The sequence below is a fragment of the Xylocopa sonorina genome, chromosome 1 (assembly GCF_050948175.1).
Source record: "Xylocopa sonorina isolate GNS202 chromosome 1, iyXylSono1_principal, whole genome shotgun sequence".
In the NCBI taxonomy this organism is placed as follows: domain Eukaryota; kingdom Metazoa; phylum Arthropoda; class Insecta; order Hymenoptera; family Apidae; genus Xylocopa; species Xylocopa sonorina.
This window is the reverse complement of record NC_135193.1, coordinates 8,768,972-8,796,287: the sequence shown is the minus strand read 5'-3', so window position 1 is coordinate 8,796,287 and position 27,316 is coordinate 8,768,972. Positions and strand designations below refer to the sequence as shown.

At 35.5% G+C, this 27,316-nt stretch overlaps 6 protein-coding genes across 27 annotated transcripts in view; 4 read left to right on the top strand and 2 right to left on the bottom strand.

The window, feature by feature from the left end:
• The window catches only part of Chas (chascon), a 70,470-nt gene that overhangs the window by 32,642 nt on the left and 10,512 nt on the right, over positions 1 to 27,316 (bottom strand). The window contains exon 12 of one of the 2 annotated variants that reach the window (XM_076909481.1): positions 26,523 to 27,074. In XM_076909481.1, the coding sequence (XP_076765596.1) occupies positions 26,540 to 27,074 (535 nt within the window). In that variant the 3' untranslated portion in view covers positions 26,523 to 26,539. Of the gene's footprint in view, positions 1 to 25,498; positions 27,075 to 27,316 lie in introns of those variants that run through there. The other variant, XM_076909480.1, reaches the window with a different exon arrangement.
• On the top strand, positions 641 to 13,369 carry B52 (serine and arginine rich splicing factor B52). 20 transcript variants are annotated; one of them, XM_076909492.1, is made up of 13 exons: positions 695 to 801; positions 2,930 to 3,009; positions 3,090 to 3,216; positions 3,942 to 4,012; positions 5,856 to 5,951; positions 6,584 to 6,607; positions 6,760 to 6,816; positions 7,035 to 7,104; positions 11,275 to 11,348; positions 11,435 to 11,659; positions 11,948 to 12,073; positions 12,404 to 12,526; positions 12,597 to 13,369. In XM_076909492.1, the coding sequence occupies exons 3-13, from the start codon at positions 3,091 to 3,093 to the stop codon at positions 12,748 to 12,750; spliced, it is 1,146 nt and encodes a 381-aa protein (XP_076765607.1). In that variant the 5' UTR covers positions 695 to 801; positions 2,930 to 3,009; position 3,090; the 3' UTR covers positions 12,751 to 13,369. The 20 variants fall into 20 exon arrangements, with proteins under 20 accessions (XP_076765615.1, XP_076765609.1, XP_076765606.1 ...); XM_076909500.1 differs by lacking the exon at positions 2,930 to 3,009 and having other exon boundaries at positions 641 to 801; positions 11,435 to 11,629; XM_076909494.1 differs by lacking the exon at positions 2,930 to 3,009 and having other exon boundaries at positions 641 to 801; positions 12,609 to 13,369.
• LOC143432691 (uncharacterized) lies at positions 13,521 to 16,451 on the top strand. The gene is made up of 9 exons (XM_076909520.1): positions 13,521 to 14,517; positions 14,593 to 14,812; positions 14,891 to 14,971; positions 15,090 to 15,179; positions 15,257 to 15,381; positions 15,464 to 15,650; positions 15,833 to 15,959; positions 16,060 to 16,238; positions 16,324 to 16,451. The coding sequence occupies exons 1-9, from the start codon at positions 14,143 to 14,145 to the stop codon at positions 16,449 to 16,451; spliced, it is 1,512 nt and encodes a 503-aa protein (XP_076765635.1). The 5' UTR covers positions 13,521 to 14,142.
• Swi2 (Protein singed wings 2) lies at positions 16,275 to 19,689 on the bottom strand. Its single transcript, XM_076909489.1, has 10 exons — positions 19,416 to 19,689; positions 18,630 to 18,794; positions 18,375 to 18,537; positions 18,138 to 18,294; positions 17,906 to 18,054; positions 17,631 to 17,819; positions 17,299 to 17,457; positions 17,043 to 17,153; positions 16,885 to 16,974; positions 16,275 to 16,798 (listed from the first exon to the last, which is right to left on the bottom strand). Exons 1-10 carry the CDS (start codon positions 19,442 to 19,444, stop codon positions 16,613 to 16,615), a joined length of 1,398 nt encoding a protein of 465 aa, XP_076765604.1. The 5' UTR covers positions 19,445 to 19,689; the 3' UTR covers positions 16,275 to 16,612.
• Lwr (ubiquitin conjugating enzyme lesswright) lies at positions 22,279 to 23,899 on the top strand. 2 transcript variants are annotated; one of them, XM_076899938.1, is made up of 5 exons: positions 22,279 to 22,459; positions 22,532 to 22,601; positions 22,945 to 23,028; positions 23,095 to 23,357; positions 23,444 to 23,899. In XM_076899938.1, the coding sequence occupies exons 2-5, from the start codon at positions 22,536 to 22,538 to the stop codon at positions 23,508 to 23,510; spliced, it is 480 nt and encodes a 159-aa protein (XP_076756053.1). In that variant the 5' UTR covers positions 22,279 to 22,459; positions 22,532 to 22,535; the 3' UTR covers positions 23,511 to 23,899. The 2 variants fall into 2 exon arrangements, with proteins under 2 accessions (XP_076756053.1, XP_076756045.1); XM_076899930.1 differs by having other exon boundaries at positions 22,280 to 22,442.
• Positions 24,271 to 25,889, top strand: Vkor (Vitamin-K epoxide reductase). Its single transcript, XM_076909517.1, has 3 exons — positions 24,271 to 24,789; positions 25,243 to 25,340; positions 25,451 to 25,889. The coding sequence occupies exons 1-3, from the start codon at positions 24,608 to 24,610 to the stop codon at positions 25,666 to 25,668; spliced, it is 498 nt and encodes a 165-aa protein (XP_076765632.1). The 5' UTR covers positions 24,271 to 24,607; the 3' UTR covers positions 25,669 to 25,889.

Here is a 27,316-nt window from a genome sequence, read left to right as displayed (position 1 = left end):
CTGTCTGAACATTCTCATTTCGTTACGTCTTATCGATTTAAAGGAAAGCCACAACTCTAGATAACCAGTTTTAATGCGATCTCATGATAAAACAGATGCATAATCTTGTACGCTTTTATACTTTCATTCACAGCAAATAAGCTAGATTTTAAAAAGCAGATAATCCCTTGAAAAACTTTCGTTTTAAAACTTGTAAAGAGAGTGATAATTTGGTTGCTTTTCATTCGTAGTATGATCATTTAAACTTCCCGCTTAATATCATTGCGCACATTCCTCTCGAACGCAAATCATATCGGTATTCCTTTACGATTTCTCGCTAGTGTAATAAAAATTATTAACTATTGCAGTAGGATTGCAACAATGAATAAAAAGACAATGCGACAAGTGACTATAAACTTTATTATATTAAGCGTAGTAAATGCGCAACTATTTGTAAGTAAAGTTACTGCCATGGAGGGGATGATGGTCTACAGTAAAATGTATTAAGAAATATTACCACGTATTTCGCATTAGAAATGAAAACATTGTATTATTGCTAAACGATAAATATATTTTATGTCAGTAGAATGTTGTAATTTGTTTAAAAATAATTCAGATTTCCGATGCAGGCGTCTAGGATCGAGACTTAGACAGCTAGCGACTCTGTTTTCCATCGTGTGAACCCCGTTTTGTTTCCGTTATTGCAACGAGCCATCTTGCTTCAGACGCCGATCATTACTTCTTCTAGTAATTTCAGTGGTATCGTGTCGTATAAGCATAAGCTTGTAGTGAACAAAGCAACGTTCTTTTACGTATATTCAGGTAAGTTTATAAACATATCTTTCACATTACGATATTATGTATGCGTTGGAAATTTGAATTATTCGCAAATATACCATTTTATGGATGGAACAGCCGCAATTCGCGATATGTACTTTCAACAAACTCTCATTAAGATGGTTTAACTGTAAATTCATCAATGATACAAAGTTCACTGCGAGAATATTGCTTTTATGCTATTGCAATCGAAATGATCATTTATTTCGCATATTTTTTTTATTCACGTAGATGTGACGTGGCAATAGCTTTCTGAGTGCTCTGCTTCGTATGGGTGTTCGGCCACGAGAATTTTCATGTTTCATTTTTACAATAAATGTATAACTCCATGTAATTATTCGCATATCTCGAACTCTTGTTTGATAAATAATTCATAATTTGAATGAGTAACAGTTCCGAGTTATCGTTCATTCGTATGTCGCATTAATAATTTTCCACCGCGTCCCGCGGTTGCTAGAAATAATATTGTGCAATATAGTATATTTTATATACTGATAACGTGTTTTTTTGGAAATACAGTTATTATAGTTTTATCTGTACATGATCGGTCATTGCGTACAGAAATGGAGAGCGATGATAAGCAATCGTGCGACCGCCATTTTATGAAACGACGGTCCAATAAAAACACGGCTTGTCGCTGGAGTTTGAAGTACATTGCATCTTTTTCTTTTTTTTGCATTGAACTCAATTGCTTAAGTAAAATTATTATCACTCCGTTCGATTTTGAAGAGCAAATTAAAATACTAATAACAAACAAGGTATTTGTAGTTCTTAACCTTCGAAAAACTTTACGATATGTATGTAATGGAGGGAAAATGGACACGCGGTACGTAACGGTACACTGTCGCAAAATTTAATCCTAGTTTTTCGATAGATATATTAAACATGATATACATCTTTTCAAGTAAAAATAGTAAACATTCTATGATAGAAATATCTTGAATTGGATAATTAATATTCATAGAGCACACTGGAAATTCAGTTTTTTCTTTATATCGCGGATTATTTTACGTATTCGCTGTTTTTAATTCTACGTTGGTGTGAGAGAGATATTGGGCGAGTTCGGTACGTTTAATAAAGATTCTTGGTTGTATATTATTGTTTGTACTCGTAATAGTATTTTCATGCAAACACCGAACACGGCTAATGTTCACAATCATTTAATACTTGTGTAAACACTTTTTGGCTGAGTAAGCATGGAGATAAACGTCTTGGTATACGACCATGATTTATATTTCATCAACATGCAAATTGAGTCATTTTTAGTTAAAGCGTAAATAGGCAGAGAATGTCTTTTATTATCCACAAGTGCATGAGATGTGCTTAACATAGTCATAAAATCGTTCTGCACTAAATATTGAGTTGTTTTATTTCTTAGCTTGTAAATTAAATATACATTTAGTAAGTTTTAACTTTTACTTCTTAATATGTCGCTTAACATTTATCATATTTAGAGTGCTTTTATAAGAAATCAAATTTTGCCTTTATAAATATGCTTTTCAGTATTTTTTTTATTTGTTTACTTTTAACATGCAACAAACAATATGTTTGCTGTACAAATTTTGTTTCTTTTTTTGCAATATGTAGCATGTAATTTTATGTAAATTATATTAACACAAATATTGTTTAATAATTTAAGTTTTGTTAAATTATTAATCATTCTGTACAGTTTAGTTAATGATTTTTATTCTTGTAACTGGAAAAGGTTCTGTGTGATTGTTATGAAGGAGTGTGTGACGAATTATTACATTTACCGACTATAAGTAGGTCTTAGGTTTAAAAAACATCACAGATCTATATTGCAACAGCACCTCTATATTGCACTTGTGATGTGTATACGTATATATGTATATTGCAGTCAATTTTAATTTGTTCACGTATAACAATATGACTTGCAAAGCAGTCTTTTATATGAAATCCTCGAGTTGCTCCAATTATATATAATAAAATCACCAATGTTAGTTTTGTTTTATTTATTATACATATGGGTTGCATTGCCATTCTCAGCCAGAATATTGGAAATTAACATAACAGTACTTATGTTGTCATGTGACTAAATGGCAGGTTCTTAAAGTAACCTGTTATGTATGGTGTTTTTATATTTTCCTTTAAGAATGAGCACCCGAGTATTCGTTGGTGGATTAACATACCGGGTGAGAGAGCGCGACCTTGAGAAGTTCTTCCGGAAATATGGTAGAATCAAGGAGGTCGCTATGAAGAATGGATTTGCCTTTGTGGTAAGTCTAATGTGGTTCAATTGTTTTTTTTTACAGTATGGTAGGGACAAGGGTCTATGTCGGTGGGCTTCCATACGGCACCAGGGAAAGAGACCTTGAGAGATTTTTCAGAGGCTACGGTCGATTCCGTGATGTCCTCATCAAGAATGGTTACGGCTTCGTTGTAAGTACTTCAATCAAATTACATACATACACTTAACACTTTACTCTGTTCAATTTGGTCCTGTTTTGTCTACACATTAGTACAGTATTGAATAGTTACTTTTCTGTCCTTTGCTTTGGGAATTCTTTTAATAAAAAGACTTTATATCTTTTTATTAACATCATTTATTGCGACCAAAGTGTATAAAGGGTAAAGTGTTTTACTTGAAAAATAACTTGAACTCGTGAGTTGATCTGACCTACCTTGAGCCCTGAACATTGGTACTGTGGCTGCTTAATGGAACTGTGTGCTGGTTTTCATCGATTAATCTACAAAATGTTTGTAAGTTATATATGCTCAAAGGAAAAAAATATTACTTATATTCAATATTTAATTGCCTATTACATTTATAATCGAATCGATTGCAAGTTTTAAAAATAATGCAGTTACAAAAAACTTGAAATTATTGTATATAAAATCAAATATTAGTTAAAAACTGTTTAAGTGTTAATTAAATTTTCTTCCCATATAGATCACTACACCATTTTGTTGATATATGTTGTTGGAAAATTTATGAATACTTACATTAATGATTGCAAATGCCTATCTGTTTCGTACTAGTCATATGCTCCATCGATTAATGAGAACTACAAAATAACATGAATGATACAAATGTTGCATGTAGAAATTGGAAGTAACAAGTTTCTCTTCAATTCTGATCTGTAATGAGGATGTTCTGATTACAGGAATTCGATGACTATAGGGATGCAGATGACGCAGTGTACGAGCTCAATGGGAAGGAGCTTCTAGGAGAAAGGTAATACTGCCATTTATTGTTCTGTACAATTCATACCAAGAAACTTAAATAAGAAATATGTTAGAGGTATGAAGAATGGTGTAGGTAGCATGTTTTGCATGATTAGATTCTTATTTCACTATTAATTTTTTTTCTCATTCACATTTTTGTATTAGAACTTGTGGTTTTCAATTGCACTTTTTTTAAATAGTGTGATTATTGAAAATTGCAAGATTTAAAATAATTTATTATTTTTATTGTTATAGCTGTGTTTTAAACATGCATTGGTGGTGCAATATTAGCATTTTTTATTAATTTTAATAACTTATATCTAGTAAATTACTAAGCACATCACTAAAATTATTTTTGAACTTTTTGGAGGAGCTTGAAATGAAACAATGAAATTTTGTTAATGTTGCACACATTCAGTAGGATTATACGTGAGAAGCAATAGCATTGACAGTTCCCTTTTTTTTTTTATTTTACTACCCTTTCATGCATTATTGAGTAAAGTGCTTTCGTTCTAGACGTTTCCCAGTTATTTGCATTTGGAACTAAAGGCATCGTAGAATTCTAGTGGTTATAAAGGAATAAATACGAATTTTAAATATTTTTGCTTGTAAATAATTTAAAACATCATTATTTTTTAAAAACAATTATAACGTAAGTTAGTCTAAAAATCTAAATAATATTACCGCACTTTCAACGTTTTATTTTTCATTATTTATATTTAAATCCTTACATATTGATGTTCTTTTTTTAACAATTTCCGTTTATACATATATATATAATCTGCTGTTGCTTCTGTATAATTTAAAATGCAACGTATATAAAAAATTTTTTTCTTTTTCTTTGGTTATCGCCTTTAAGTTTAACGAAAACGGCGTCTGTCCTCCAAATTATTGATTGGGTTTGTTCTGGAATAAAAGTGCATCTTACTTAAATAGCCGATATGACTTGCCGCCATTTTGAACTACTTCCATCAATTCCCCGATATATATATATATATATATTTATATATACATATATGTGTGTTCTATAAAGAGAGACTATATATTGATACTTTGTAACGAATGCCTCAGCATTTCAAGTAATGTATATTGCTTCTTTGACAAAAATTGTTTAAACGAACGAAACGAGAGAAAAAATTACGAATACGTGTTTCCTAGCTATTTAATGCGTTTTCATAATTCTCTGGTGATCGTAAACAATTACTTTGTCCGATTGTTTCGAAGTAATAAAAGTAGAAAAGATGAAGCACAGAAAGAAATAATGGAAAGCAAAAAAAGCGAATACATACTGATCCCAGTCAATTATGAGAAAGCTCAGAAAATTTTTTACACGAATTGTATAACTTATTAGATTGATGAATAAGTTGCGAGTTATATGTGGAACAGCAACTTGAAAAGATTAGAAAAGAGAGGGAACGAAGAAAAAGAATGAGACGAACGCGATGATGATGATGACGATGACGATGATGATGATCATGATGATAATAATAATGATGATGATTATGACGATGATGATGATTATGATGATAATGATGATGATGATGATCATGATGAGAGGGGACAGCGCCTCAGTGGCTGGACTTTGTAGATAAAGGAGGCGGATGAATATTTGAACGGATTTCGGAGAGGAGACTGAGGAATGGAAAAGAAAATGGAAAAGGATGGAAGGAAGGAAGGAAGGAAGCAGCTTTAGAGTAAGAATTAGTCGAGGACTTAGGCGGGGTTTTGTTGGGTGTGTTTCAGAGTGGCGGTGGAGATAGCACGGGGTGTTTCAGGAAGGCGAGGCGACCGTGGCTACGGACGCTCACGCTCCTGGAGAGACAAGTAAGCATATCCAATGTGTCTTGTTACAGAATTACTGTAGAGAAGGCCCGGGGGACACCTAGGGGTAGTGACCAGTGGCGCTATGGTGACTCCCGTGGTGGTTATGGGGACTCGAGGCGATCTGCGTAAGACACGCTATCCTTTTTTTTATTTTATCAGAGCGATCATTATCCCCACCTCCCCTGCAGGCGGTTGACTTGAGATATGCAAAATCTTGAATCATTTTGTTTAAGTAACTTGAAACTTTTCACTTCGGACATTTTGATATGAAAAGAATGATTGAATTTTTTCTCTTGAATACAAATCGCCGATTCGATGAGCTCAAGAACAAATTACTGACTCGAGAAAAGAAATGATTTTGCATATCGCTCGTACAGGGAAGAACGTAACCTTGGATATGATAAGCTCTAGAATAAAGGAAGAGTATGAAAGGGTATGAACGAGGGAGAGAAAGTGTATGAAAGGGAATGTGTGTTGTATGTAAGTAAAAGCTTGCCAATTCGCATACGATGAAAGTTCGTCTAGGCACCGACGAATTCTAATTAGTTTGAATTGGTTGTCTTGGATTTGACTGCTCTCCCGAGTACGTCGAATTAATGGAAGTCTCGAAAAAAGATCTCGCTTAGATTGTAAAATCTAACGTATATAATGCCTAGTGAATACCCTCCCAGACGTTATGTTTATTACTGGTAGTTGAGAGAGAGGTGGATCGATGTAATTGGCGACTAATAGATGTGTGGTATTGTGTTTGTTACAGCCGAGACGATATGCGGCACGACAGGTACGCTATTGCTGCATTTTGAGTAGATTTGATTCGATTGGAACAGGTGATTGATTGTGTGCCTGAGCAATGAATGCAAAATCTGTAGTTATTTGCTGAAAGTTTTAACCGACAATCCGATATTTCTGTTCACATGACATCCCTTTTTGCAGAGATAGTGTGAACAGAAACACGAGGACTGCATCTAGCTACAAGCAATCATTGCCCAGGTACATACATCCAATGTTACGCTCTAACGATACATCTTAATAATTTTTTCAATTTATAAATAATTGCAATATTGAATATATTACAAGTCAAGTCTTTCGTTTTTCCATTATTAGAGTTTTTAGCTATTTATTATACGTATATAAAGTCAGGTCCAAGACAAACCTGCTTCTGTTGAAATAATACAAAATAATTAATACCCTTGTTTTTCATTTTGTAGATATGGACCACCGACACGCACCGAGTACCGGCTCACTGTGGAAAATCTGTCAAGTCGCGTCAGCTGGCAGGTAAGCAATATCTGTACCCTTGCTTCGTGCTTACTACTATACACGTTCGATCGAGCTTATTTCGTGAGTTTGATTGCTACTCGAGGTTCTCAGAACAATGACGATGTACGAGTAATAATTCCATCGAAGATGTGCGCGCGGATCTACCGATCTTCTATATTTTCAATCGTTCTGGCGTTCTATCGTTCCGCATATTTTGTGTATTCCCCGAGTCGAACCAAACTTACACGCGCGGCATTTTCTAGCATTAATGTTTTTATTCCATTTTTCTTTCGCCATTTTTAAGTTCGTTTACGCATATCTGAAACTCTAATCCGAGTTTACCAAAAAAAAAAAAAAAAAAAAAAATATAAAAAAGATGTACATTTTGATCAAGTAAGTCTATGGTATATATATTCAAAACCAAATCTTTTATCCCAATAACTTCCGCTCGATGGTGACTGAAAATAAAAACGAGCAGAGAAAGAAAGCAATGAACGAAAGGTGCAGAAACGAAGAGGGATGAATATAAAGAAAATATGATCCCCGATGTTACCAGCAACAGGCTTGTGAATCCCCAGAATTATTATGTACAATACGCGTGCAGCGTTGATCCTGCGAACAAACGTAACAGAGACAAACACTACCGAGGAATTCGGAGCGTGCTGCTTTACGTGTGCTTTTTGGAAGAAGAGGCGACTATGTACGACTAGAAGACTTCTAGCAACGAACAATGGAGAAGAGGACACCTGCGACACAAGACAGGACAATCAAGAAGGGCAATCTTGGGAAATGCAAACGATGTGGGAAATACCAGGACGCATTCCGTCTTTCAAAACCTTTGATGTGAAAAAATAGGAGATGTATGTATGATACATGTACATCTGTGGTTACACGATTGTCTAATGTCCATGCCAACGAATTAAAAAAAGAAACACAGAAATAGAGCTCCTTTGCGAGCAATGTGGACCAAGTCTTACTTGATCAATATACATTGCCATATATATATATAAATATATATTATCTAATCGTACTTTTCGGATGATTGGTTGCCTTTTGATGATAAAAAAAAGTATATATCTATATATATGAATTTCTCTCGCTCAATCGATTCTCTCGATTCTTCGACGTTCCTTTTTCAATTTATTATTTCATTTACGTTCGGCCAACAGTTGAGAAAAACAATAAAAATTGATGTTCTTTCCGAAGAGCCATGTCCTCTTCGCCGAGGAGGGGCGACCGGTAGGGCCAATAGAGACTGATGATGTGCGATGATAGAGATGACGATGCACGCGATGGGCCCGCCTTGAGGTCAAGTGGCACCAGGTTGGTTTCTGAGGTGTCCCGGGTGAGAGAGATAGCCACGTGGCACTGGGTACACCTACCACCTACCACCTTCTCTACTACTTGCGCAGTGATACGTGGTGAAACCCAGTGACGAGATAGGTTCTATACGTATCTGCGATCTTCTCATCAATGATCGCTGGGAGAGAAAAACGTCGTCTGCCTTCTACAAATCATCAATGACTTTGACCTGTATTTTTGCCTGGATGTGTTACAACAACAATCACCATTATGTTACTCTACTCTCTCTATCTCTATCTCTTTCCGTTTCCATACTGCCATATAATTCCATACCAATTATTATTACTACTCTTGCCTACTACTTTTATTCTCTCTCTTACGTCCTCTACTAAACGTCATGCCATCTCCATTCTGATCCTGCTATATCATTCACGTATATTCTGCGTACCTTATCATTCTACTTTTTTATTCACCGTTTATATTACCCCTTCATAATGATCATCCTGTGTCACACTACTACTACTACTACTACTACCACCATCACCACCACTACTACTACTACTACTACTACTACTATTACTACTACTACTACTACTGCTGCTGATACTACTACTACTACTACTACCACTACTATCACATTTATTACTACACCACGACTGTTACTGCTACTGGTACGCCACCAACCTAGCCATCTAGTAAGTCAGGCAGCGGCCTCCCATGAGGGCATACACGGGCCGAATCCCGAACCATCCGCGACTACGCCACACAGATCCGTTCGACCCGACCAAGCGCCGTTGTGTCTGGCCTTTCTCTCTGTCCGTAAGCAAGGTGGTGCCTGGGCCCAAGGTAAATGCGTCACCTTAACCGAGTGTACTCTTTAGATATATACATTATATATCTTATATATATACACTTACACACTTTTGTAACTTATTCTTTTTAAGATATATATTATTGTGTATCTGTTTTAACTGTGCACCATAGTTCAGGTGTTTTGTATATAATACATTTATTCTATCTATATTAATATAGATCTCTATTGAAAACATTCGACGAGCTTGGGAGCCGTGCACACGCAAATATAGTACCAGTACCAAAGACAGGAGATATCAGTTTAATCATTTATTTATTTATGTATATCAGTATTCTCAAGTGTGCTCGAAATTAGGCATCCGTTCGTTTGATAACGACACATGTATAATAGTTGGTTTATTTTTCCGTATTTTGTGTATATTTTCTTTGATCATTATGAACCGCGTTTACGTTTCCGACGTAACGCTCGCTTTTGTACGTCTTTCGAATGCGAAGAGGAAATCAACTTTTCTTTATGCAAAGCAATTTCTCTCATCGTATCAGGTTCAATTCTATTCTCTTTGGGGGTGTACATATGTGTGTATATAGAACACATGGTAAAGGAACATTTCTGTGATCAAACATCGTTCCAGATTATGACGTGTGATTCACAGCCCAGTTTTTTACGATGCGCACCGGATACGAGAGAATGATCGCATTTACGATTTTCGAACGCGCTGAGCACGCATTTTCTGAAAAGATTCACATTTCATGGATGATTTACGAAGAAACCTCAAGATGATAAACAAGAGCACCTACTCGCATGCACCTAACAAGGAAAAGAGAGAAAGAGAGTGAGAGAGAGAGAGAGAAAAAGATAAAGCCGTACCTGGTTCCCACAAATACAACAAACATGACCACGAATATATACAATGGATATCACAGAGAGAAAAAGATTTTCTTTTCATCATGGATGATGTATCATGAAGGATGGACAAGAAGAATAACCACGCTAAATCGTGTAGAAGAGATAGTATGAAAAGGATATCACATCAAGAGGAGCATAAACGTTCCAGAAAGGGAGATCCCTAGTGAACATGACAACGATGGTTCCCCTTCCTCATGGATTATTCTTGAGCATAAACTGGTGGAAAATATTTTTTATTTTCAACATCGCTTTCGACCTCCAGATACCTCGGAATTCTATTTTCCAATTACGATAGAGAACATCAAATATGTATATGTTCTTCACACTCTATACACGAATTACGTTTAATTTTGTCAGCTTTGAAATACAAGTTTTATAATCTAAAAAGTATTTTGAAAAAAAAGGAACCAAACTTTTTCAGCATATTCAAGATTTTCATATTCATCTTCTATTGTTCATTGTTTTCACTCAAGCAACTAACTTTCTCTCTGCCTTATGCAGTTCCATCTTTTCAACGATATATATAGTTGTCGATCGAGCTCGTATAGTTTATAATATATTCCCGGTTAAAACAAGTTGCAGAAAAATTGAGAAGTTCGGTAGTTCTTTGTACTTAGTCACGATTCTGATGATGATTTTTTTATTGTGAGCTGCGCTGCAGAAATTACGCTTAACGATTCATCTGTTCGCGAATAAAATTCGATCTCGTTTAACAATGCAAAAAGATCGGTAACGTGTACCTTTCTGCAGGGTGGAGGACTTCTCGCAAATTAAGTAACTATACTTGTTTTAAAGATTGAATTGCATAAAAAGAAAGGTTGCATCAATCGCAGATACTAAATTCGAGCACATGTTTTCAACATATAATTCCCAACACTGAAGATATTATGGACAGACAGGAAACATTACTTGCCTTTTCAGTGAGGATAGATTTTTCGATATATACTCTAGGACGAGAAGAATTTCCCCATAGTACGTGTTAGAAAGTCTAGTGGAGAAAAAGTGCACAGGATACATTTAAACCTCTGCATAATTTTTAGTATAGGGTACACAAAATTAGTCTTATTCATACGTGAATATTAATCGTACCTCATTATGACTAATTGTAAGACATTGTAGTTATTATCACTGTAATATACTAATTCGTTTTTTCGTGTGATGCTCAGGATTTGAAGGATTATATGAGACAGGCCGGCGAAGTGACGTATGCAGATGCACATAAACAGCGCAGGAACGAAGGGTGAGCTACTTAGCTATATAAATTAATTTGTTGCATATTCGAGTATAACTTCTCATATGATAATTATGTGCAATTTAATATTACAGGGTTGTAGAATTCGCAACATACTCGGACTTGAAGAACGCTATCGATAAACTGGACAACACAGAACTAAATGGCCGCAGAATCAGACTAATCGAAGACAAGAGACGCGGTAGACGCTCAAGATCATCTAGCTCGAGATCAAGGTCACGGTCAAGATCTCGATCTCGCTCCCGTCGCCGATCCCGCTCCCGCTCAAGGTATTATCGTCGTTCTCGAACCCGATCAAGGTACTGTCGGGGGCGGCAATGTCTCCATCATTTTTTACTCTAAGTACTAACCATACGTCATGTATCATACTATTATAGCTTCAAATTTTGGCTACTTCAAAGTTACTTTACGTTTCATGGCCTAATTCTGAGATTATTTTATTCTTTTCGAATAATGTTCGATCGGTAATTTATCATGCATGACGTACAAAGAGAAGATTCATCTAGTACAACGTAGAAAAATTGCATATGATTTCGACACAATTCCTTATTGAAGTAATAATCACATGATATTTCATTTTGTATTAGGAGTCGTCGCAGCTCCCGTAGCCGTAGCCGTCGCAGCAGCCGTTCCAAATCAAGGGCACACACTAAATCTAAATCAAAATCCAAATCGAAATCACCGGAGCGCAGCCGTTCTCGATCTAAGTCGAAGTGAGTAGCCGGTTCTACCTGCGATACTTGTATTTTGATACCTTCAATTATGCGATTAATATATTTTTCGAGTGTTTATTTATTTGCTTTGTTTCTTGCGCAATTATCAATAATCGAATGTAACGTGTTTGTTCTACGTTTCACACGCGTTTCACTTCCATTCGTTGGCATTGTGTTTGGGCTGATTTTTTTTCCGAAAGCCTCTCACCGCTTTATTCATAATTACGCGAAATACATATTATTCACTTTAAAGAGAAAAGAGAGATAGACTTTTATATTTTTACTTGTACTCTCCTGCATATCTTCTTCATTTGAACTATAATTTTACAGATCAAGAGACCGCTCAAAGTCGAAATCTAAGTCAAAGTCCAAATCCAGATCTCCTTCTAGGTCCAAGGCTGAGAGGTCAAAGTCCAGGTCGCAGTCCAAATCCAAAGCCAAGTCTCCCTCGAAGTGAGTTTAAATCGATATTATATAATTAGCGCAAGAAAAGCAAATCCATGGTCATCTAATTATAATCCAGTTCTTCTTTCAGAGATAGATCTAGTCGCGAAAGATCGAGAGGCGACAGATCGAGATCCCGGTCGGGCAGTAAACATAGCAAAAGCCGTAGCTGCTCTCATTCACCGATGAACGGTGACAAATCACCAGAAAGTAATAAGCAGAAAGTTGATTAAAGGAGAAATGTAAGATAAGAAAAGAGGGGACTTTTTGTGAGAGGAAAATAAGAAAGCTGAGGGAGAAGAGACATTTTCCTCTTTTCGTTTCCTTTTTTTCTACAATCGAAAATTCAAGAAGCCAATTTTTCATGCCTTTGTTTTCAAGACACGTCGTTTTTTTGTGACATTGTTAATTGTAATTAATATTTACATCATTTTACGATGGGATAAGCGAAATTTCATAAATATTAGGGAAAAAACGTGGAACTGCAAACATAACTAACGATCATCGGCTTAATGATTGATTTATAATGAAATGGTCAAATAATTGTATATGATTTACTTAATCAAACCAATCTGGGTTGGTTTCACATAACTTTTAATTGTACACTCGTCATCTTTGGAAAAGAACACCACTCGCATTTAGAAAAATAAGATGTCTTCATAAGTACCTTACAACGGACTCTACACGTTTTTCGATGTAACGCCGTATATCAAGGAATTTCCTGTGTAATGGCTTTTTGTATATATTCCTAACAATCACATTACAATAAGAAAAATTATGTGATGTGTATTAAATTTAGTGGTAAGAGGTATCTTATTATCAATAAAATTTCACGCTAAGTCTATCATACAATTCTTTCGTTAGCAGTTATTTTTTCACTAAGGATTTTTATAACTAATAAAAATGAAGAGGTTATTTATTCAAATGCTTCTGGAAACTGTAAAAAATATTACTACAATGAGTTAATTGTTGGTAATTACAATTGTCAATTTTATGATTACTAGTTTAATGTTAATATATTTTAAGTACTTATAGATATATATTTCTGAAAGAAGACCTTATACATATTAGTACCATTTTATTCGTACGGCACTAAAAATATTTATTACATGTTACTCTATTACCATCAAGAAAATATGTAATATTTAATTTACACATAAGGTACTAACCATCTCGGCTAAAAATTATATGGCTTTTACCTCCAATGAACACCACGATTGATTGAACAAAATTTAATGTTTAAATTTATATAGATTCCTTACTCTATTCGCTTTTAATTTGGTGAGTCATGAGTACATTTGCAAATTGAAGAAAACTAATTCCGGCTGATAGGGACCTGGGTCACTTTATCGGTAATTGCTGAAAGAATTGCATCTTCTATGTAAATGAAAGAGTAATGCAATAAATATTTCTGGTACTTGATTATTCATATTGATTTAATATCTCGTCGCATTGCCTACCACTATGTAAGAAAATCCGAAACAGTAGATCAATAGACCAAAGCCAACTCCGATATCGCTTCAAACATTTCCGTCTCTTGTTCAATACCTTTGTCAACCTATCGATGAAATTGATACATAATTACCCCTTAAAATATATGGTTTCTTTGCCAATGTGCTATTCAAATGTCTGAACGTCGGGACTCTACGTGCCAAAAACATGAACTTCCGAAATCTTTGCAAGGAACAGAGGATGCAGAGATTGTGTGGAGCATGATAATCGATAGATTCCCAAATGCCGCGCCGCTTCTATGCGAAATGGAGGCGGTCATCGATCGGGCAGAAGATCTTCTACAGCAACTGCGTGCACCTTGCCGTGAAATCGGTAGATATTCAACAAATTCATACCATCAGCCCTCGATACTATTCTCAAGCATCTACGATCAAGTAGTTTTTGAACAAAACGACCTTCTAGAGACATCAACTTCCTTCTGCACGCAAGACTCGGAGGAATCGACAGTCATGATTTCTGCCAGAGGATCGTTAAATACAGAGAACGACGTAAGTGTCGCACACCGTTATTATTTAAAACCGTTACAACTCGACTTCTACAACTAAACATTGTAAGCAATGCAGATCGTGGAAGAAAGCGATGGAACAAGTAAAAACGTGGCTGAAGTACAAGTTTCGGAGAGCAGCATCTATGAAGAGGAAGTCGACTTGAATGGATACAACGAACAGTCGGATTCTAAGGAACAGCTTGTTGAAAGTCAATCGAATGATTCGCCTCTTATGCATCAGTCTACCGCGCAGGAGTACTCTAGCGAAGAATCTGCTTCGTTTAACATTGAGACAAGTCTGCATTGCTATGCTCAATGATAAGATCAAGGTGCTGTTTTACAATAATTGAGTAGAGATCGTTATTTTTACTTAGATACCGATCGAACAACGAAAGAAGCACAGAGTTTGGAAGAATGGGGTAAAATAGTGGACAATGCCATGCAAGGACCCACTGGTATTAAATGATAAAAATGGAATTAATTCATGGGCTTAGCAATAGATTGACGCAACATAATTTATTGATATTGCTGACGTTACTCGACCTCGTTTCACATAATTAATATTTACTTCAGACGGGAATCGATCTCTTAAAAGATCACTTGGCATAATCGAAAAACATGTCAACCGTGATGACATTAAAACAAAAAGTTGTAGTATAAATGGTAATATTAATTTCATTTTGCTATTTCATTTTAAAGCAATATGATCACGTTTGATTTTAAAGTTTGACGCTTTATAGAGCATAAGGAGTCCTGCATTGTTCTGCATCCTCAAGTACGATGCTTGGATATCAATGATTCCGAGATTGGAATTGATTCTGTCCGAAATGTGAGAAGTAAAGAGGTAGCCGAATTTAAGGACGACGCCTTAAACATTTCAAACAAAGTAAAAGCAGCTATGTACAGTCTATTATACAATATTTCATGCAATTTATTTGACAACTTAGGATCAATTAATGGATCGCGGTGACAAGAGCTCATCGAAAATTGTTGGTCAGCGGACACCGTTAAGCATTCTAGAAGCATATGCAAATCGTTGCGACATACCAATAGAGTACGAACATTCTACCGACGGTCCACATCGACATAAACCAAACGTTTATGTAATACGTGGAAATCTTGCTGGATTTACTGGTAATGTCTTCTGTAAATATTTAATAAATTTATTCGACGCGTTAAATTTCCAGGATTCCATCGTGTCATTTCATAAATTTATCTATGCTACGTAAAACCATGAAATTTTCTGTACACAAGTTAACAAATAACTAGATAAAACAATGAAATGATTATAACGATTTAACATATTAAATGAATAGCAACGTCTCGAGGATTAACGGAAGAGTCAACCAAAAACGATTTAGCTGCAAAGATTCTGCAAATGATCGCGAACCAACAGATGAAGGACGAGAAACTGGGCACGTTCGTAGATCTTACAAGGGAAGAGTATGTAACACCGAATCCTAACTCGCGATCCTTTACTTTCCGTCAGTAAACGCAACATCGGAATTGTCGAACAATTATTAAAATTAATTTCATCTAAAAGGGTGTCAGAAATACTTAATATGAGCGTGGATGGTATAAGAGAAACAGCTCAAAAGAAACTATATCAACTGTGCCTAGAAAAAAAAGAACCATTTCCAAAGTACAACGTAGATAAAGTGAAAACGTATCAAGGTCTGACTTACGTCGCTACCTGCTCAGCATTAGGCTATACTAGCGAAGGTTTATCTAATCATTCTTTCTCTTCTATTTATCGTATATTCTTCATTATGTATTTTACTTGACTTGTACATCACGATGCACGCAGGTCGAGGCGTGAGAGAGTGCGTAGCCAAGAAGGCAGCCGCTGATGAGCTATACAATACTTACTGTGAAGATCAGAAGATCACGCTGAATGTAAGCTTTTTTACAGTTACATGTTCTGTAACGCCATAGAAGAATTTCGAGAAGTCTCTTTAAGGCACATATATACTTATATCGGCTGTAGATAACACCTTCAGTTCTATCCGTGCATATGACTCATATCCATATGTGATAACTCGTTGGAAGACAATGTCTGCAAGTGTATATACATCTTTATTCATATGAATACTTGTTTACGGTATCTTGGCGACGATCCACGGCAGTTTGCCTGTTTTCTTGAAACACCAGTAGTCATAGAGCAATTTGCCAATGATCAGAAGTATCAGCAATGCTAAAATAATATTTAAAACATCCAAAGGATGGAGCAGTATGTCTTCATCCGCTGATATGCAAATTTCAGTCCGCTTCAGGTCCTTTATCTTTGAAAAAATTTTGTTTCAATTCTTTAGATGTTCCGTTTTTAATGGACTAACGAAATAGAGGGTAATAAAAGCAAGCAGCTTACAATTTTATTAGAATTCTCATCTCCATTGGTGGGAGAACATTTGACGTCGTTAATATCTTTCACTATGTTCGTATACTTAATAAGGAGATCCTGAAAATTACACGTGCAATCGGATTCTGATTCTACTTTTAAAATTTCAATAGTTCAAACTTTGTTACCTGAAAACCTGGGGTAAAAAGACAGTCGCATCTCCATGGATTTCTTCCAAGATATAAACTCACCGCGTTCCCGTTGTGTTGTAACACATTTTCGAACGCATACGTAGGCAACTGAAAGAGTGATAGAAAATACTTATCACCTGTTTATCACAAGAACCGTAATTAACACGCTAAACTAATCCTAATCGATGCAAATCTCTCGATATTTTTGTTCTAGTAACTTGACCTCAATCTTCGAGGACGTAATAGTACGAACATCGGTTAGATTGTTTCCACGAAGACTGAGCACTCGAAAACGATCCACCCAACTAGATCCCTCCAATTGAACGATCGACTTGATCATATTGTCGTCCAGATATACGTCTAGCACTCCTTTATACACAGGATTCGTTGTGAGCGGCTTCAGATCTCGTATCTGCAATTAAAAATCTATTCTTTCGTTTTTCAAATCACTCGACAATTATTAAACTCTTGCCTTATCAATGATACAGGATTATTAATAACGACTTAAATAGTTACAGAAGTATATCATAAGGCAAGGGTTTTAGTTGTAAAAATCTATGAGATTCTATTCGTAACATCGTTAACCTTGTTGCCAGATAAATGAAGAGTGGTAGTGTTCGCGGGCAAGAAGCTTGGCATCTCGGTTAATCCACGATGACTGCAGTTCACCGAAGTAAAAGCCATTAATTGTCTCTGGATATGCTTCCCTCCATTACCTACCACGTATACCAACTTACAGTCGCATACAGTCCTTGCGCATTCCTCCTTCAGCGCCTGAGGAACAACGTAAATTTACTGGGTTCACATGCGTAGAATTAGTATCGCTATTCGTGAATAAACTACGGTACTCAGTTAGTTACATTGATTATTTCCACAACCGGAACCAACGATCTGCCATCGTACGGTACTGTGCATCGTAGATGTTGTCTGTCTGCAACTACATGGCCTAAGGAACCTTTCTCTTGATTTAGTATCCACTTTGTATTTTCCGAACATTTCAAAGGATTACCTTGAAAATGAATTATTCAGTTTATCTAATGTATACGATAGTTATAGGTACTTTCTCTTTTTGTTTCTTCTTTTTTTTTTTACCAGAAAGATGAAGGTGATGTAAGGAGGGAACATTGAAGGTTTCAACGTCGATCTCTGCGAGGCTATTGTTCCGTAAATCCAGAAACTTTAAGTTCGAGAGATTGACAAACGCATCTTGTGGTAAATTTTTTAATTTAGTCTTCGTTATTTCTAATCTCTGGAAAAATATTTTTACAACGATCATGAGAGTTCTGTATGTTGCGTAGTTACCGCTATAAAGATGACCAAACGTCGTACCTCGATGAATTGAGAATCGTTCGCAAATGGTGAAGACAAACCAGTTAAATTGCTCTTTTCAATTACTAGCTTCTTCAAAGAGGAAAATCCCTGCAACACTTCTTGCGGATCCAAGGTCTCGGAAGGCCAATAGCAGAGAACCAACGTTCGCACGTTCTCACCTCTGAACAATAATCTCAAATTACCTTTCTGTTAACCGGTACAAACTATTTAAATACTCGTTAGTATAAGGAACGAAGCGGTAGTGATAATCACCCGGTCTTCCATTTATCTTCGAGACCGTGAAAACAAACTAGGCGGTGATCGTGTTCCTTGAAATTGCACTCCTTGCTCGTGTTTGACTTCGCTTGACGCAAGTCGCAGTTTTCTTCTCTCGTGTTCGCCAACGAAAGCCATGGATTCATCCAGAAAAACGTTGCTCTATTTCAAACGTCCACAATGAATAACCGATCATCATCTATCATTTTGATTGAATTTTCATAAAATAATTAAAACTAATAGTAGGATGAATTTTTATTGAATTAATTAGAAGGATTTGTCTGTCCAATTCCATTATGTTTGTCGCGCAAGTTTTTAATATCCGACTGATATACTGGCACAATACTATCTAATCTTCAGCAAGTTTAATTCTCTAGCAAACACGGAAGCAAGCGGCGTTTCTCATACGCCGCACTTTTACCGCTTACGCAAATAGTACTGATTCTCTGATACATATTTAATGGACATTGTACAAAATCTTTTGGAACTCGAACGTTTTCTCAAGATACGAAGAGTCTGCAAAGGACGCACGGAGGATCAATGCGGAGGACCGCGATGGAGTCTGCATTTCTTCTTCGAATATCAGCGCAACGTTTACTTGACCAATTGTAAGGCGTGCTCAAATATCAATTATCTACTTTATCGCTAAAGAAATTTGGATAGTTACGCGCTAACAAGATATCGATCGCAATATTTAACAGGATGTAGAATCAACTGGTGACATTGATTGTAGTAGTATTGGAAATACAAGAAGTTTATAAAAAATGAAGAAAGTTTACTCACAGAAGAAAATAACAGGATATTTTCCACATTTTGTGGGAGATATCTTTTTTTAATCGAAAGGTGATTTAAGGAGTTAACACAGTAAAAGGGATGGCTTCTGTTTAGGACGAGAGATCACGAGTTTTCCATCGATATTGAATGGTACGATCGTTCGAGAAGATCGGAAATGAAAAGAACATATTCGAATGGCGCACAAGTATCAACTGAGGGCTGACGATGCTAATAAGAAAATCGAAGCTGATCCTCTTCTGTTAGATGAACAACTAAAACGACGCGAGGGTTTAACGAGAAGAGAACATATTGCAAGATCAGAGCGCAGACGCGGGCATTCGATTTACATAGTGCATTAATGCATATTGCGATAATTAGATGTATCGAGATAAGGAAAACAACAATTTTTAATTCTTTACACGAGCATTGTGTTCAAATCGTATTAACAGAGAGTGTTTCGTGTTTGATTTATATAATTTTTTTCAAATATTATTCTAAGCTCTTAGCCGAATTTAGCAGAAAATAATAAATAAATTCGGAGAAAGATGGAGCAAGCCTTGAATGAGTTTAGCATATTTTTAATGATTTTTTTAAACGCTGTTAAACGTAATGTTAAACGTTACAACAGCCTGTCGCATTGAAGTTTTATCTATTTTAAGTGGACGGAGGCGCCTCTTTCATTATGTTATTCTAGTACGCAAAACGAAAATCTGCAATCAATTTTGTTTTCTTATATGAACACCACTTAATGTTAAACGACCTGTTTTTATATTATATTACCCTTAAAGAAAGGGCAAAGTTCTAGGAGAAAATTCATTACTATACGATATATATATATTCCTATGTATATATATAGTTATCGTTATCGGAATCCTTTCTGTTATCCTAACACAGAAAACGAAATTTGACTGTCGTATCCTCCTAATTATGATACCTCCAATGCAAGTATGAAATTCTAGTAATACAAGTAGGTTTTGAGTCGAGTTTCGCGATTCTCTTATTTCAACGATCCATGAAAATAGGAATACAGATAACACGAAATGAAAACGGAATTATTTGGAGTTGATTATAATTATATATATATATATACGTGTAGCGTGCAGGAGAGATTTAATACACGAAATATAATTTATTGTTATTACTGTGTTATCAACGCAACGTAAATATATACAAGGTATATTACGCTAATCTATATTGAACAAGTATCTCATTCAAGATGATTGTCAATAATACCTTCCATATATGAATAAATTACTATGTGCATAATTAATGTAGAATAACTAAATAATCTTCTTCGCATTTATATCTTTTTATCGTCTCTCATTTCACGTATCGCTTAATAAAATAATTTATTTGATATTATCAAAGATTAAATTGAAGGAAACTACATATCTAATGAATCATAAAAGAATTATTAAAAAATAAATGTGAAAGTAATACCACATAATCGTTATGTACAATATTATGTAAAATTTTCTATCATTGTACTGCTTAAATATATATCTCTAAAAATTACTATTTTATTAGTTTTTATCCTTTTATTATTACATTTCCTTATTTTTATTTTATTTTATTATAAATTTTACTAGTTTTATTGTAATTTCTTGTATATCTCGGTAGTTTTAATATAACTGACTGCATATTTTAATAATATTATTGTATTTTCTTCTATATCTCGGTAGTTTTATTGTAATTTATTCTATATTTCCCGCTTTAGAAGTAAGAGAGAGAAAGATATATATGAATGCTATAAGAAAGAGTGAGACAGAGGATACAGACCCTCCGCTAGAACCTCTGGCGCCATCTCTGTAAAAAGTGCTCAAACTGGTCGCACAGCGGTACCGACAGTGAAGTGAACTACTGAATACTACTAGCGCCATCTCCGTGGAAAGTATCGAAACTAATTCTCAAGAAGTTTCAGCGATCATCCAAGAGATGGCGCTAGTAGTTTTCAGTAGTTCACTTCGCTGTCGGTACTTGTGAGCGACCAGTTTGAGCACTTTTTACAGAGATGGCGCCAGGGGTTCCAGAGTGAGGTCCACCGCATCCGTCTCTCTCTTTCTTATAGCTTTCTTATATATTATTTCTCTCTCTTTCCTCTAATGCGGAAAATATAAAAGAAATTGCAATAAAACTTAAATTTTATGTAATACAAATAATTATAGTATAATATTTCTTCTGTCTGTCGTTGCAATTAAATACTCTAAGGTATATTTATATTAAAAAATATAACAATTCCCCTAAAAATAATGAACGCTGATAGAAACGAATGCAGTCTATCACCTCTCATTATTATAGTTATTAATACCGCGAATGAAGTATTCTTTCTTTTCGGTATAATCAATTTATTAAACGCGAAACAAAGAATACTTCTACTACAAAGAAGTATTACTTTATTTAATAATGAAAATATTTATTATAAGGATAAATTTAAGCGCAATATTTTATCTATATAGTAATAAGGAAACATAAGATGGCCGCATATTGTTTAAGGAAATGTAATAAATTATACATTTACTTATAGAACATTGAACTAATTAAATTACGGGAACAATCAATCTATAATAAATATTTTAATGTCTATTAATTGAATATTTCTCGACTCAACGCATGTATACGAGATTAAACGAAGAGTATCGTAAAAATAAATATCATCCGATACTTTTATGAGCCATGAAAATAAATTTTTGTAATCAAAATTAATTAAAAAAAAAACTGATAATTAATGACAGATTAGCCAATCATCGAATTGGACAAATAAACGTAAATTTTGATTGGTGTAGCTCTGCAGGACTTGTCCAAGACGCGTGTCCTCCTTTACCAACAGAGGTCCTGGTATAACGATTGCCGTTTTTGCGAAAAAGAATTTACATTGAGATCCATACGACTTCAAAGACGGTTACAAATCCATAGGTTTTCTGAACGCGCACCCTAATAGAATCGCTTTCACCCTTGTGCCGCTAAAGATTTGATGAAATTTCGGCGCATAAAGTGCCTAGAATTCAAAGCTGCGGATTGCTATCGATAAGCTCTGTGGTAACATCACAATTCACGTACGCACGTCGCGTTGCGATTATATTTGGCGCCCAAATACGTTACGCTAATACAAAGCAAACTTGTTGCAGATTAATGTCAGGCATCGCGATTGCTAGACTCGCCGAAGAGCGAAAAGCATGGAGGAAAGATCATCCTTTCGTAAGATATTATTTTAATATTATCGTTTACCCGTGGTGTATAATCGGCATATATGATGTACTTTAACGACAGCTACATGACACTTCTAGATTATTCGTTTAAAACACGTCGCGTTAGAATATTTTTAAAAAGCCATTGTTCATGATATAATTTCAGTATAACTATTCGTTATCAGGCTCGAAGATAATTTCCGTTCGAACGATTGAACATTCAAGTATCCTAACCTTCAATATCGAAACGCGTGTGCCAGTGTTCTGACACAAACAGTGAATGTACTGAATTAAAAAACTTAGTTTTTACGTGGCACACGAGTCGAAGTTTAACTCGAAGTCTTGTTTTGCAGGGATTCGTGGCGCGACCGGTGAAAAATCCCGATGGAACTCTTAACCTGATGAGTTGGGAGTGTGCAATCCCAGGAAAGAAATCTGTAAGCAAAGTGGTAATTGGATACTATTCGCTTTTCTCAGTGCTGTTTAAACGTCCAATTTTCTAGACACCATGGGAGGGTGGACTGTATAAATTGCGTATGATCTTCAAGGATGACTATCCCTCTAGTCCGCCAAAGTGTAAATTTGAACCGCCACTATTTCATCCAAATGTCTACCCTTCAGGAACTGTGTGTTTGTCGCTTTTAGACGAAGAGAAAGATTGGAGGCCTGCTATTACGATTAAACAAATTCTTCTTGGCATACAAGACTTACTAAATGAACCTAACGTCAAAGACCCAGCTCAAGCAGAAGCATACACAATATACTGGTATGTGTATACATTTGCTTCACACAATTGTACATTAAAGATATTTTTGTACAATGTGAAATATACTTTAATGCTTTTGTTCACAGTCAAAATCGCTTGGAGTATGAAAAACGTGTTAGAGCTCAAGCCAGAGCAATGGCTCCGCAGGAATAAAGTATACTAAGTATCCTATTAAATTGAAATATTCCAACTATATAAAGAGATTAACGTATATCTATAGTATATTGTAATAACAATCTACATTTCTTATCTTTTTTATAAGTGAACCTAATATATGCTGTAGCTAATTTACTATTATCTGCATTTTTTGTTCTTTTAGCGAAATTTCTACTTGTATTCATTTACTTCCTGCAGGTAACACATATCTATTCGTATAATGTCGCATTAAATTTTTCCCAACACCTAATCATGTAATGAACCGAAGCATTTCTTTTTAAGCTAAAAATGTAATTGATAAGCTTAGTGGCAATTATTTTAAGTCCCTAATACCATGTATAAGGTAAGCTGTGTAAAGAAATAAAAGAAAATGCGATATAGCTCCGGATCATCCGTTCGCCCTACATATTTTAAATTGTCAGCATCTTTGAAGGAAATGTATCTAAAAATCTTGTAAACCTTGTACAAATCTTGATGAATAAAGTATTCGATATATCATCGATTTGTTGTGGAATACAACAACAACGCTATCGATTATCTTCATTACAATCATAGAAACTGGATTTTTCTGTTATCAGTAGATTTTTAGTTCCCTTGAAATTTCAGTATTAACGATAGCTATTAATTGATCATCTTAGGGTTACCGAACTACAGTTCAGTGTTAGTTATGAATTAACCTCCATTCCATTTTACCAATACCTATGGTTAGATTGAATATAAATTCTAAATTCACCGCTTCGATTCATAGAGGGCACAATAAATAATACTTTCTGACCCGGTCGATATCATAGCTCGCATGGCATGAAATTATATATAATGATAAATCTATCGTATACCTAATTCGTGTCTTTGTTCAGTGGTCGGATTATACCAGAGTAGACCCAACATTATCAATCATTCGATATTGCCTTTTGTTTCACGCTCGCTTGATTATCGATTATTGCGTTTAGAAAATTTGATTTCACGAGGAACATTGATTTTGACTGGTAGTGCTTAAAAAATTTTCAAGTGTAAACAATTTAATTAGACAATATTGCTTAAAAAAGTGCGCGCACCTAACGTTTTTGTACGATATTCATATAATTTAGTGAACCATGCCTGCAGCTATAGAATCAGTACGAAAATTGAATTTTAAAATCACTATAACGTGTATCGTAGGCTTTGTTCTCTCTTACTATGCATTCCGCGTAGAAGTAGCAAAAGAAAACGATGATTCGTACGAGGCGATGTGCGATATCAGCGAGCATGTTAGTTGTACCAAAGCATTCTCGTCCGAGTAAGTGTAATAAGTGTGTATCGTTTACTTTCCATACCTGCACTGAATAAAATCCATACGTGTTCTGTGTAAACACGAGAAAAATTGTCCAAATCAGTGTTTTGTATTATGATTGGCGCGAACAATTCTCAATATTACAAGCTGTCGTACGAAAATGTTAGCTAATTACAAATCTGCATTCTGTGAATCAATATAGTTTATAAATATGAAAGATAATTTCTTTATAGCACACGTGAAATAATACTTTACATGGAAATCAGGTTTGACGATTCTTGCGCATGCGCTTGAATTTCAATTCAAGCGAAATCTTCAATGATGGTTAATGAATGTGCAATGAATGCAATTTAAACGCATACGATGAACTAATTAAAATGCGGTTGATGATACTTAATCATTAAATTTATACCTGACTTTAAATACGTGTAACATAATAAGCAATCGACTTTATTCCAGATATGGGAAGGGTTTTGGAATCATTCCAGAGACATCTCCTTTAAATATGCCAAATCCTGTATATGGATTGCTATTTTATGCTTTGGTCGCATTGATGAGTACGTATTGTATGCGGGTTTCAATAATTTGCCACGCATTTTCGTAAATTTTTCTAGACGAAGGATCGTATCTCCTGTTTTTGCAATAATCTTTAATGAAAATCTTTTAGGTACTTCAAATAGGTATATTCTATCGATCCAGGTTGTAATATTGGCAGTTTGTGCGAACATCTTAACGATTTATCTGGCTTCCATTTTGTACATACAAAAAAATATTTGCATAGTCTGTGTTAGTACTTACATTACAAACGCTGTTCTTCTAACGCTCGTCGTTAAGAAGCATCGAAGACTATTTAAAAATGGCACAAACAAAAAAAAATCGAGATAGACACTGAAAATTTGAAAGATCGAAATTTACTCAAATTCGACTTATCTAAGAGCCCCCTAAGAACGGATTAATTATTACTGCGATATTATTTACTTAACACATAATAGACGCTGGTGATTTATTACAATATGAAAAATTGTACTGAAAATATTTTGTATGTACTATTTCATACGTATCTCTTACTTTGTCAAAAATAAATGCTATAAATGCGACTATGCTGAAGAACTGCGATTCTATGCTGCGTCATTCCGAAACAGCGATAAATTGTTAAGAAATTTAATATTTAATTATGTACTCCTAAAAATGAATAGCACGCACCCGCGTTATCGCTGATTCATTCCTCTCTATCGGTTTGATATGTAATCTTGGGTCTTGACCGAATCCGTGAGATTGGAAAAAAAAGTAATACTCACGTGAACAGTACGATTATAAAAACTTCCTTAAGTCGTGTAAAATGAATGAACATTACTCTATACTATACAAAAAAAATACTTAAACTGTTTGCAATTAATAACTGATGCCGACATAGCACAATCTGATTCAGTTACGTTAAAAAACAATTTAAGGGGAAGCAGAAATATCCTAATAATGTTAGATTTATCAATTTTATGTACCCTTTCTTTAACAGTAGAAGGGATATCGTGCTGATACCATATCATTCAGTTACCTTTGTATCCGTTTGCATTGAAAGTAAACTAAACGGTGTAAATTGCAAGTTACCGCACGGTACCGTTTGATCAAACGATACTTTACACTGTTCCTTTTACTTCCAATTTTGTTGAATCAACCACATTCTTTAACCAATATGAACCGTATAATTTCCCCTTAAAATAAGTCGCTCCGCCTACTCCTAGCAGATTACGATGGTTCCTCAATATTCGTGCCTGGTATCTTTCAACAAATCCTTATTGCTACGACTGATACTGGCCAAGATACCTGGACTCTTCAGAGGAGGCGTTTCGTCTAATCGATTTAATTGTAAATTGGACGTGTACGGTATCCTCGGTGGCGGCGTATCGACGCCATTTCTACCGGCTTCCACGTTGAAGCTCTTGCTCCGTAACAACGACGACTTGTACGTCCGTTCGGGTTTCGCCGGTGGCTGAAGAACGTTACTCGGCACCTTGGGTGACGTGACCGTGTTCTTGATGGATATATTGATCATACTTCCGTACTGATGCGACTGGTTCACCGAGGGCACGGTGGCGTGCGACGTTCCGAGTTTGATCGCGTTTGAAACCGACTGTTGCTGCCGCCTCGACTGGACCTGCGACCGAGCGTACTGTCCTCCGGCATGCAGGTTCCGCGGCAGTGTTTGCGTGCTCCTGAACTGTTCCTCCCTCTCGTGATCGTTGGCCAGCCGACTGGTGGACTTGCTAAACCTGCCAAGTGAACTGGACGCGACGCTGAAACGCGTCGATTCGACAATTGACATCGTGGAGGATTGGCTCTTCGAGATGGCTGACCAGCCGATACGAAACTATTATACATAGCGGCATAGAGGCATGCTCAGACTCCCTTTTCATGCAGCCTTCACCCAGCAATTCGAAGCGATCGACTTTCGTAGAGATAATATTTACACATATACAATATATACATATTGATGTCTACGTATATACAGAGATAATTTAACAAAAAGCGAAGCACC

What these genes read in the sequence shown, in the direction of transcription:
- B52 (XM_076909491.1), top strand. Translation starts at nt 3,091, where the DNA reads ATGGTAGGGACAAGGGTCTATGTCGGTGGGCTTCCATACGGCACCAGG. An exon ending in TACAAGCAATCATTGCCCAG is followed by an intron (nt 6,817 to 7,034) that starts GTACATACATCC and finishes TTCATTTTGTAG; the next exon opens with ATATGGACCACCGACACGCA. An exon ending in AAACAGCGCAGGAACGAAGG is followed by an intron (nt 11,349 to 11,434) that starts GTGAGCTACTTA and finishes TTAATATTACAG; the next exon opens with GGTTGTAGAATTCGCAACAT.
- LOC143432691 (XM_076909520.1), top strand. Translation starts at nt 14,143, where the DNA reads ATGTCTGAACGTCGGGACTCTACGTGCCAAAAACATGAACTTCCGAAA. An exon ending in CGTTAAATACAGAGAACGAC is followed by an intron (nt 14,518 to 14,592) that starts GTAAGTGTCGCA and finishes TAAGCAATGCAG; the next exon opens with ATCGTGGAAGAAAGCGATGG. An exon ending in GTAGATCTTACAAGGGAAGA is followed by an intron (nt 15,960 to 16,059) that starts GTATGTAACACC and finishes TTCATCTAAAAG; the next exon opens with GGTGTCAGAAATACTTAATA.
- Swi2 (XM_076909489.1), bottom strand. Translation starts at nt 19,444, where the DNA reads ATGTGGAAAATATCCTGTTATTTTCTTCT. An exon ending in ATATCCTGTTATTTTCTTCT is followed by an intron (nt 18,795 to 19,415) that starts GTGAGTAAACTT and finishes CGTTTGAAATAG; the next exon opens with AGCAACGTTTTTCTGGATGA. An exon ending in TTTTTACCCCAGGTTTTCAG is followed by an intron (nt 16,975 to 17,042) that starts GTAACAAAGTTT and finishes TGTAATTTTCAG; the next exon opens with GATCTCCTTATTAAGTATAC.
- Lwr (XM_076899938.1), top strand. Translation starts at nt 22,536, where the DNA reads ATGTCAGGCATCGCGATTGCTAGACTCGCCGAAGAGCGAAAAGCATGG. An exon ending in CAATCCCAGGAAAGAAATCT is followed by an intron (nt 23,029 to 23,094) that starts GTAAGCAAAGTG and finishes CCAATTTTCTAG; the next exon opens with ACACCATGGGAGGGTGGACT. An exon ending in GAAGCATACACAATATACTG is followed by an intron (nt 23,358 to 23,443) that starts GTATGTGTATAC and finishes TTTTGTTCACAG; the next exon opens with TCAAAATCGCTTGGAGTATG.
- Vkor (XM_076909517.1), top strand. Translation starts at nt 24,608, where the DNA reads ATGCCTGCAGCTATAGAATCAGTACGAAAATTGAATTTTAAAATCACT. An exon ending in ACCAAAGCATTCTCGTCCGA is followed by an intron (nt 24,790 to 25,242) that starts GTAAGTGTAATA and finishes ACTTTATTCCAG; the next exon opens with ATATGGGAAGGGTTTTGGAA. An exon ending in TGCTTTGGTCGCATTGATGA is followed by an intron (nt 25,341 to 25,450) that starts GTACGTATTGTA and finishes AAAATCTTTTAG; the next exon opens with GTACTTCAAATAGGTATATT.